General features: G+C 38.6%; 1 protein-coding gene across 2 annotated transcripts in view; it reads right to left on the reverse strand.

Annotated features, from left to right (window-relative positions):
* Window positions 1-11,369, reverse strand: part of CCNT2 (cyclin T2) — a 39,378-nt gene extending 28,009 nt beyond the window's left edge. For both annotated transcript variants that reach the window (XM_035008152.1, XM_035008151.1), the window contains exons 1-2: window positions 11,164-11,369; window positions 10,274-10,355 (exon numbers count right to left, since the gene is read on the reverse strand). In XM_035008152.1, coding sequence (XP_034864043.1) covers window positions 10,274-10,355; window positions 11,164-11,321 — 240 coding nt within the window. In that variant the 5' untranslated portion in view covers window positions 11,322-11,369. The remainder of the gene's footprint in view (window positions 1-10,273; window positions 10,356-11,163) is intronic.
* Between the last annotated feature and the right edge of the window lie 311 nt (window positions 11,370-11,680).

Genomic DNA, 11,680 nt, shown 5'->3' on the forward strand with positions numbered 1-11,680 from the left:
AAAAAAAAAAAAAGAAGAAGATAGCAGGAGGGGAAGAATGAAGGGGGGAAATCGGAGGGGTAGACGAACCATGAGAGATGATGGACTCTGAAAAACAAACTGAGGGTTCTAGAGGGGAGGGGGGTGGGAGGATGGGTTAGCCTGGTGATGGGTATTGAGGAGGGCACGTTCTGCATGGAGCACTGGGTGTTATGCACAAACAATGAACCATGGAACACTACATCTAAAACTAATGATGTAATGTATGGGGATTAACATAACAATAAAAAATAATAATAAAAATAGTCAACACATTTAGTATATTATATGTATTATATACCGTATTCTCACAATACCTCATTTTTCTCAAATTTTTAGTATTTCTAGGCTATGCAGTTTGTCACTGAGTTTTTTTCAAATTGTTGTAAATCTCTAAAAAAACTCCAATATACTTACTGAAAAAAAATCTGTGTATAAATGGACCCATGGAGTTCAAACCTAAGGGTCAACTGTACATTTAGATGATAGTCTATTTCTGTGTTTGGAAATTAGTGTATCATCTCTAAAAGTAACCGACAATTACCTTTTAATGTTTTATATGAAGAGTTCTGAGAAGATAGTGGCAGAGGTGGTAACCAAATCCCCATAGAAAAACAGAGTAACAAGAAATATCAAATAAATACCAACAAATATCCCCATAGATATTTATAACCAAACTACCTGGCAAGGCATTCCTAGGAAATTCCAAACTACAAATGGGTTAAGGACAAAACTGGCAAATATGTAGCCATAATACCTACCCAGTATCAGCATCTAAAGAAGCAATGGAAAGTAATGGGACATTTACTGGACTTGATAAAAGAACCTCAAAATAGCCCACAGACATTTAACTGGAAATCATGGTGGGCCAATTGGGGAACAGCAGCTGAATTTGGGAGGAATTCTGTCAAGTTCAATAAGTGAGTAGATGCCAGAGGCCTAGAGTAGGGCTTAAAGGGTTGAAGCTAACTTCTTACGTACTTTTCAAATCGATCGATCTCCCAAGGCTCTTTTCCAGGACTTCATACTGAAGAGAAACTTTTGAGAACCAAAGCAGAACTGGCAAGATAGGGGGAAGGTAAAGAGAAGATAAAAATGAGGAGGGGAACACAGCCAGGGAACCTCAGAAAGCAAGATGCTATACTCCTGTATATGTAACTGGAAAGTATTTAGGCCATACAAAGATACTATAAGAAAAAATTAGAAGAATTAACCCTAAGCAACAAAAATCACACTAGAAAGAACAGCTCAAAAAAAAAAAAAAAAAAAAAATCAACAAATGGTACTGGGGAAACTGGATATCCACATGCAAAAGAATGAAATCAAACCCTTACTTCACAACACATACAAAAATTAACTCACAATGGATCGGTGACCTAAAAGAAAGAACTAAACCTTTAAAACTGTCAGAAGAAAACAAAAAAAGTTCCATGGTGCGTTTGACAATGATTTCTTAGAAATGACACCAAAAGCATAAGCAACACAACAAAAAATAGGTAGACTGGGCTTCATCAAAATTAAAAAGTTTCATGCATCAAAAAAGTGAAAAGAGCTCACAGAATGAAAAAAAATATCTGCAAATCACATATTTGGTAAGAAAGTAATATCGAGAATATATAAGGAACGCCTATAACTTAAGAAAAACCCCAATTAAAAAACGGATGAAAGACTGGTTAGGGCGCCTGGGTGGCTCAGTCGGTTGAGCGACTGCCTTCGGCTCAGGTCATGATCCTGGAGTCCCTGGATCGAGTCCCGCATCGGGCTCCCTGCTCGGCAGGGAGCCTGCTTCTCCCAATGACCCTATGACCCTCCCCCCTCTCATGTGCTCTCTCTCTCTCATTCTCTCTCTCTCTCAAATAAATAAATAAAATCTTAAAAAAAAAAAAAAAAAAAAAGACTGGTTAGACATTTCTCCAAAGAAAATATATAAATGGCCAGTAACCACATGAAAAGATGCTAAACACCAGTAGCCACCAGAGAAATGCAAATTAAAACTACAACAAGATACCATTTCACATTCATTAGGATGGTTATGTTGTTATCAGAAAACTAGAAAAGAACAAGTGTTGGTGAGGACATGGAGAACTTGGAACCCTTATGCATTGCTAATGGGAATTTAAGAGAGTGCTATACTGCTGTGGAAAACAATATGGCAGTTCCTCAAAAAATTAAACATGAAATCAAAATGTGATACAGTAATTTCACTTCTGGGTATATGCTCAAAAGAGTTGAAAGCAAGGACTTACACAGATTTTTTAAACCCACATTCATAACAGCGTTATTCACACAATAACCAAAAGGTAAAAGGAATCCAACTGTGGTTCATACATACAATGGAATAACATTCAGCCCTAAAAAGGAAGGAAATTCTGACACATGCTACAACATGGATCAATCTTGAAAACATTATGCTAAGTGAAATAAAACAGACAGAAAAAAGGACAAATACTGTATGTTTCCACTTATATGAGATAACAATAGTGAAATTCAAAGACTAAATAGAATGGTGGTTGCCAGGGGCTGGGGGAGGGGAGAATGTGGAGTTTGCTCAATGAGCAGAATTTCAGTTTGAAAAGATAAAAAAGTACTAGAAATGGATGGTGGTGATGTTTGCACAACAATGTGTGAATGTACTTAATGTCACTGAACTGTACACTTAAAAATGGTTAAAATGATCTTTAAAAAAAAAAAAAGAAAAGGGGACGCCTGGGTGGCTCAGTCAGTTGAGCATCTGCCTCTGGCTCAGGTCATGGGATCCCAGGATCCCAGGATTGAGTCCCGCATCAGGCTCCTTGCTCAGTGGCTCAGTGGGGAGCCTGCTTCTCCCTCTGCTTGCTACCGCCCTGCTTGCTCAGTGTTTCTCTCTCTTCCTGACAAATAAATAAATAAAATCTTGAGGGGCGCCTGGGTGGCTCAGATCATGATCCCAGGGTCCTGGGATGGAGCCCCCATCGGGCTCCCAGCTCAGCGGGGAGCCTGCTTCTCCCTCTCCTTCTATTGCTCCCCCCTGCTTGCTCTCTCTCGCTCTGTCAAGTAAGTAAATCTTTAAAAATAAATAAATAAAATCTTAAAAAAATGGTTAAAATGATAAATTTAATGTTATGTATATTTTACCACAGTAAAAAAACCAGAAAAATTAAAACAGTAACACACCTCCAAACTAATAGATACTAAGGATTCAAAACACAAAACATAAGTAAAAATGATATGAAGTGGGCAACCCTCTCAGGTCCCCTCCCTCTTTGGGAGCTTTGTACTATCACTCAATAAACTCTTGCTTCACTATCTCTCTATAAACCCTGCTTTGCTGCCCACCAAAAAAACAAACAAACAAAAAAGATATGAAGTCACACACTGAAAGATCACCTGAGTATATAAACCCAGAGCAACCAACATTAAGACATACTGTAATAAAATTACTGGATTATATGAAAAAAAAAAAGTCCTTTGGCCATAAGAAAACTAGATCACCACCAGTAATAGTGCTTTATGCCAGGAAAAAAAGGTGTTATATATTTAAGATACCTAAAAAAAGAAAGCGTGAGTCAAGAATTTTATACACAGTAAAACTGACCTTGAGTATAAACATCACAGATAAACTATTATCAACATGCAAAGATTCAGAGGATTTTGTTTCCATGATGTTCAAGAGAACTTCAAACAATCAAAATGACTATAGAGACTTGAACAGAAGCACTGGCAGTAAACAAAAAGAGTTACCTGGAGTACTAAGATTAAATAAGGATTAAAAGGAAGAGTTTTGTAATGGCTATTTAAGATAACGTAGCCACAATACGACTTTAAAAACCAGGGATGAGAGGGAAAGCAAAACAACAACATTTTATTGTTCTCAGTAATTATACTGGTGGTGAAAGTACTATTACAAGACTTATTTGTGTAATGTGGGGTTAAGTTAATGAGTGATGATGGGATGAATTCTCTAATCCCACTTTTTTTTTTTTTTAAGTTTTTATTTATTTATTTGACAGAGCACAAGCAGGGGGAGAGGCAGGCAGAGGGAGAAGCAGCTCCTGGCTGAGCAGGGAGCCTGAAGTGGGGCCCGGTCCTGATCATGAACTGAGTCAAAGGCAGACGCTTAATTGAATGAGCCACCGAGGCGCCCACTAATCCCACATTCTTAAGAACTACGATTTTGGTGTGAAAGGTCATAGAAATGTACCATAAAAGAGAGGTTAAGTAAAAAATGCTGCTGCTATCTTGAATCAGTGAACTCCTGAGGTATTATACATTTAAAATGAATACCTATTAAAAAAAACCTGGTTAATGTATGCTTCATATATTTAATGTATAAATGAATAATAAACATTTAATATACCAATGTGCATAGTAAATATATATTTACGGTACTATGTATTTCCTTACTCTCTTCATTGCAGATCCCTAGAAACAAGATGAGCACAGTAATAATGAGTATCCCTAGTGTCCAGCTCATGGTTTTGAAATAACCACTTCCTACTAAAACAAAGGAGGATTTCTTAAAGAAATGGCCATTCCAACTGTGGAAAAGAAAATGTACAAGATGAGCCTGGAATACCTTGCTGTCACAGATAGTGAGGAAGCTATCCAAGATTATTGGGGTATAGAGTTACCATATGGTCTAGAAATTCTACTCCTGCACCCAAGAAACCAAAACATAGGTCCACCCAGAAACTTATACATAAATGTTCACAGGAGCAGTATGATAACCAAAAAGTGGAAACAACTCAAATGTCCATCAACTGATAAATGGATATATAAAATGTGGTATAATGGTAGTCTGCAAGAAAAATAAGTACTGATACAAGCTACAACACAGATAAACGTTAAAAACATTATGCAGTAAGGGAAAGAGGCCAGTCACAAAGTACCACGTACTGTAGGATTCCACTTACAGGAAAAGTCCAGAATAGGGTGAGGGAAGAGTGAAAAGAGATGGCCAACGGGTGTAGGGTTTCCTCCTGGGGTAATGAAAATTTCTAAAATTGACATAAAACTTTGTGAATACAATTAAAAACCCCGCTAAACTGTATACTTTCAACAGATGAAATGTACAGTATATGAATTATATTTCAACAAAGGCGGTACACGTAGGGTGAGAATCATGTATTTATCCTGCCTTTCCTTTATGAACTGTACAACTGGGTGTCTAAGTAGTAAATGAATTACAGCATTTCATTATAAAAATATTCCAATTAATAATGAAGAAATGAGAGTATCACAATGAGTGAAAGGATCTAGGCATTGAATATCAATCAACAGCTGCTAACATAGAAAGACAAGACATCAGGTAGCTCCTAATTAGGTGTCTCAACACCTGTAGTTTTACTAAAGACTTACTCATCTAACCTGAGTTTGATGTAATTTCTAGATCCACCTGGCAATTTGCAGGGACTTCAAGAACAAAAGAACATAATAAACTGTACCATGAGTATACAATCAACAAAATCTGGACTCTACAGGCCTAATGCTTTAGGTTCTTCAACAGATAAAATTTAAATGAAAGAAAGGGATGGAGGAGAAACTTGTATATTCAGAGACTTAAAAAACTAGTCAAATTTTTAATAACGGGCAAGACTAAACTGTGGCATTCAGGAATGCAGGATTGGGTGGTAAAACTATACAGAAACAGAAGAAAGTGATTACTATAACCAGGATACTGGTTATTTTATGGAGGGAGGAAAGAGGTTGACATAGGGATGGGGCATATGGAAACACTTATGGGAAAGTTAAGCAAAGTTCTCTTTCTTGAGTGATGGTTACAAGGTTGTTTGCCTTACTATAATTCACTAAGCTATAAATTTGTTTGGTGGTTTTATGTTTGTGTTGTACTTTACAGTAAAAACAAAACAAAACAAAACAAAACAAAAAAACCCCGGGGCGCCTGGGTGGCTCAGTCAGTTAAGCATCTGCCTTTGGCTCAGGTCACGATCCCAGGGTCCTGGGATCAAGCCCCGTATCGGGCTCCCTGCTCAGTGGGGAGCCTGCTTCTCCCTCTCTCTCTTTCTCAAATAAATAAATTAAAAAAACTTTATACAAAAAAAATCCCCACTTCACCTCATAAATGCACAGTTATGTTGAGGCAATAAAGGACACCAAATAGATGGAATACAATAGGATGTGAAAAGGACCCAAAAAATAAGAGAGAGAGAGAAATTCAGAAGTCAAAGAGTGGAGTTATCCTGGGAATGTTTCATGAAGAGTTGAAACTTCACCTGTCTTAAAACCTGACAGATCACTGTCACGTGAAAAGGGAAGAGACTGCACCATCTCGAAAAAGAGGGATGCACAATGCATAAATGATAAGACTGATATATGGCTAACAGGGGAATTAATTCAAAAGAGGACTTCTAACAACTGTGAAACCCAACCCAACCCAACCCTTTTTTGGGGGGGCTGAAAAAGATATACATACATAAAAGCTTGCACAAGCAACAAGTGTTTCTGAAAGGGCACACAAAAACTGTCAACAGCACATGTTCTAGGGCAGTGGGTTTACACACTTAAATTGGAGGGAGGTTTATCATATCCCCCTTTCTACCATTTTCATTTACTATGTGCTTATATTAGTTTTCAAAAATAAAACATTTAAAGCTTGTCTCTGTGGAGAGGATGTATACGGAGAAAAATGTGTAAGGGTTCATTCAACAGACTTGTGAGCAACAAGATTGATCCATCTTATTGACAGCTGCTAAATTATCTACTTTATGTGAAGTACTGGTGACACAACCGTGAGTAAAACCAAAAAAGAAACAAAACCCTGTCCTTAAATTGTTTACCTTCTAGTCTGAATGTGTGTGTCAGGGGACATTTTTACATTTGACTTCATCTACATTACTACATTTGAGAGAAATTTAGGGCTTTCACAATAAAAATATAAACAAAACCCTTTAGCTAACCAAGTTCCCCAAAATGTTGGTTTTCTTTCACAAAAGGCAATCATGTATGACAACTTTATAAGCAATCTGAGTATAAATAAGCACAGTGTAAACTGGATAAAATCTACTTTAAAAAAAAGTCTTAAATAAATTTCTACTGCAAAGACTTCTTAAAAATCACAATGGCAGAATGCTGTATTATCAAAGAACAGAGACTATGGGCATTTCTGTAGATGGACACAAGAATAGCTTTTCTCATTTAAACCTTTACAGGGGGAGGAAAGGAATGCAAAAAGAACATCTGCAAATTTTCAAATGAAATCTAGTCACTAGTCAGGTCAACTGAGAAAGATTATAAAGATTGTAAGCAAAGAGTGGTAAACAAATTTTAGCACAAGCAAAAAATACAAGTTTGCTTATATGTAGCAGCTGACTAATCTAACTCAAATGTATAAAATGAAACACAGATAGGATCTAGATGATATATTCTTCGAAGTCATTATAGTTGTTCCTTAAAATCATCAGTCCCGAATGCTGTCCTTAACTGTGTACTCTTGGAACCTTAGCAGAAATACAGTACATTAAATAAGAACTACAATACATTTAAATCTGGCAGACTATATACAGTTCTGAATGCTGCAGCTCAAAATAAGAGGCAACGGAACTAAGGAAAGTTAAGAGAAGATTAAAATGACCACGTGATTTGGAGAGGTGCTATGAGAATAGACCGTGACCACTAAAAACACTGAGAAAACAGTATGCTCTTTAAGATCTGATCTTAAGAGAATTCATTAGACTTGGAATTAATATAAGAAACAAAGGCATCATGAACTCGACTAACCAAAATAATGAACAGAGTTTCTAAGAGAAACCGGGTCAATATTTATTCTAAGATTGACACTGTAGAGGATGTTATCCCACAGTATAGAACTTGGAGGCACTGTTGGTGCCAGGGCTTTTATACTTCACTAGATTTATCTTGAGCTTGATGCTGCAAGGCCATTCTTTAATTACTAACCCCAATTACATAAACCTCACTGCATCCAGTGAGCAAAGGATAGACTTATCTAATTAGGTTACATACAAAAGTCATTTACTGCTGATAGTGATCCAACCCTCCAAGAGATACTGACATAAAATTCAATGATAAAAGACAGTTTCTGGGTCACTAACACATGTTGATGATGATTTTATTCTTAAACAATAGCACTTTAGATTTAGGGGATATTTTACTTTTAAATTAGTCAATGTGGGAAAACACAATGAATCCACATGAACATTAAACATCTTAATATAATTAATGCATGGTGTTTATTAAAAAACTAGATATAGTTTGTCCCTAGCATCTTAAATTTAAGCTTGTTAGGGTTTAATTTAGTGAATGGTGTTCAGTTTACTTTGCGGTGAAATTCATGCTTTTTGTAGTTTACTATTACATTCCATTATAACCCTACAAGAAAAATTTTCCCAATGATGTGGGGGAGTATGAATTTAAAAGTGACTCACATTCAATTTGAGACCACCCCCTTCACCCTAAAAGAATAGGGGAAAAAAAAGATAAAAGAGTGAGGCTGTGCAATTGATGCAAGTGCACCAGTACAAATATTAAAACCACTTTTGATATAATAGCAAAGGTAAAAAAGACAACAATTAGATATGAAGGGTGCAATGTTACTTTTTCAAATAGAAATTAACATCAGATTTCAATTGCTAATAACAATTTAATGTAAAATGCTGAAGTTTACCTTTGTACATATATAAGACACTAAGTGGTGTTTAAAATACTTTGGCTTTTTATTGAATGATGGCATTTAAGTAAATTAGTTAAAGAATGCAAATGACCTGGGCTTCACCAGTCAATTTAAAGTTAAAGCTGTGAATTTTGGCTGTAAGCAAGGTATCTGTTTTAAAGCACACCAACCAGGCCATAGAGACAAATTATGAAAGAGTGAGGGTTCAAAAAAGAGAAGTATAGTCTTGTGGTGAGATCATTTACTGGAAGTAGAAAAGTAGGCCTGTTTCAGCAAATGGGACATCTGTAGCCACATCAAGAATTTCCAGAACTATTTTGACTTGTGACTTCTACCGGCATTTTCCAGGGCTACTTAAGGAAAGTCACATTTATATTAGTATTCATTAGTTTACCACTCCCTTTGGAGCCAATTTAAATAAAAATGTCATTCTCTCAGTCTAAATGTTATTGCCAAAAAGGTTTCCTCTCTCTTCCATAACACTATCACTGACCTAAGTTCTGTGCGCAACAAATAACTAGAAAAACGGAAACAGAACAAGAATCACGTAGATTTAAAAGAGAAAGAGAAGAAAAGGAGCCTGCAGGAGACCAAAACGCCTTATGATCCGAAGAGATTAAAACAGGAATCAATCTAAGCTATGAAGCTGTTCCTTCCAATTAGAAGAAAGTATTTTAAGGACCTTTCAAAGATTGTTTTCTTAGCAAAAAAGTCTTAATGACAATCTACAAAAAGCATAAAGTCTTCCATGGTCCATTTTTTTCTACGCACACCTTTCAGAATAGCATTCTAAAAACAGCTGTGATAAAAAGAGCAAAAAATATAGTGACAATTAAGACAGTTAAATATTTCTAAACAACGGGCAATTCTGTTAATGGATGCAACACAGTATGCATATTACTCTGAAAAGAACAGACCCCAAACTCACACCTTTCACAAGGTAAAAATAAAAATTTCAACTCAACAGTACTAACTCAATTCTTCAAGATTTACAAGTTATGTTCTTTAGTCCTGGAGGATAAGTTTTACTTCAAAACTGATTATACATATACACACCTCTGACAATGTATGTGTGAATTCAGGCAAATTTGATGTCTAAGTCGCCAAAAATTTAAGTAGACTACTAATGCTGTGATAAAGAGGAACGTTGATACCTTAAGAAATTGTGTTAGTAAATGAATTATTTCTGCTAACCATTTAACTTTCAAAGTGTCATTTAAAAATAACGTCACAATTAAATTAAGCCCAATTCACAGTATTTCAAACAGAAGGAGTCCAACACATTTAAGATGTACAACAGAATGACTAGGCCAAATTACACTGCACATTACAATCTGAAATTATTCAAAAGTTAAGTATAAAATTTAAACGAATACCGATGTAATAAACGTTTCTTATTACTTTTTAGCTCAAAAACCTGGCAAAGCCCAGTGCCCGGCAGCTTGTCATCACAAATTAAAAAACAAACCAGAAACATTCTGCATTTCAAGCGAAACGTTTATCACGCGGTTTCCCTTCACTAGTAATTTACAACACTAAATCCAAAAGTAAAATCCACGACCAACTTTTTTCTGCATATCCATTTACCTCAAAATCTGGTTATGGTAAAAACAATAAAATAGTACTTACATTTCTATTGAATTTGGTGAAAGAATGATGCATATAAAACCTGTGCATATAAACAATCGCAGTGTTTATTGTAAGCTGAGAGCTGGAACGTAACATTTAGGAAATATCCGAGAAAAACAACATCTAATTTCCAAAACAATTCTGATGGAAAATTCCCGATCTACGGTGTTTTTCCAATGCTTACCGTTCACTCAAAACCAACCCCAAAACTATATATATATATATATAAAATAAACCCTGCAAGGTGGTGGTAGGCTCGACGCCAACAGTAAAAATAAGTGCTGAGCATTTCACTCCAATATTGCTATTAAGCAAGCTCGGGAAGGATTTATCAATGGCTAGGACTGACTAAGCTCAACATCAGACAGTTGAAACGCGCGCGCGCACACCCATACAAAACCATGCCAAAAACATAAAGACCTCCAGTGAGCTCCCAAGGTACGAGACCCGCCATCAAACCAGCGAGGAGCGCGGGGAGAGGCTGCGGAGAACACTTACGCCTTTCAGCATCGCTAACCCTCCTACCTCTCGACCCCCTTCTCCGACTGGAAGTCGAAGTAGCCACCTCTTTTCAGCGATAATCCCTAGGATTCCCTTCTGGCCTACGCGCCACTCCCATCCCCCGCCGCCACCACGCGCGGCCCCAAACAGATTACACAACGCAGCTTCCCAGCCCGCACTCCCGGACTCCTCTCCTTCCCTCTTTCATTGGCCGCTTGCGGCCTCCCGAGCCCGAGTCTCCCTTCCCTTACAGCGCAGCCGAGGCCCAGAGAAGGCCGAGGCGGCGGCGCCATGTTCGCGGGGCAGCAGGCCCGGCGACCAGGCGACCAGGCGAATAGTAAGGGGGGACCGGGCGTGAGCGGCGGAGGGCCAAGAATAGGAAAGGATACACATTGAGACGCTGTCCCATGTCCTGGATAAGGTTGGCCGCCTGCTGGCGGTATGAGAGCTCTTTATCCGCCTCCACTCCGCAGCGGCGGCTCGGCGTATTCTCCAGCTGTTCCCGAGTAAAGAACCAGCGAGAAGAAGCTCCACGGCCCGACGCCATGACACTTCCTCCTCCGCCCGCTCCCTCACCCACCCCCCTCCCCTCCCGGCTCGCGGACTCCCCGCCAAGGCCGTGCGACCCCGCCCCACTCCGCTCGCCGTAGACCACGCACCGCCCCTTTTCACCTCCGCCGCCGCCCGTGCGCGTGCGCAGGGGCCGCCCTACCGGCTCGCCCCAGTCTTTTGCTTTCTTTTTCCTGCCCCCGGTCTCGCTCTCACGCTCGGGACCACAATGCCCCGCGCCGCCTGTCATTTGGAGGCGCCCGAAGGTGGGGGGTCGGCTGGGAAGGAAAAGGTCGGCGCGATGCATGCCGGGCCTAGGATTGGCGGGGCGAAGGGTTGGGCAGGAGAGGAGCGAAG

The sequence above is a fragment of the Mirounga leonina genome, unplaced genomic scaffold (genome assembly GCF_011800145.1).
Source record: "Mirounga leonina isolate KUSES-001 unplaced genomic scaffold, KU_Mleo_1.0 Mir_151, whole genome shotgun sequence".
Classification (NCBI taxonomy): Eukaryota; Metazoa; Chordata; class Mammalia; order Carnivora; family Phocidae; genus Mirounga; species Mirounga leonina.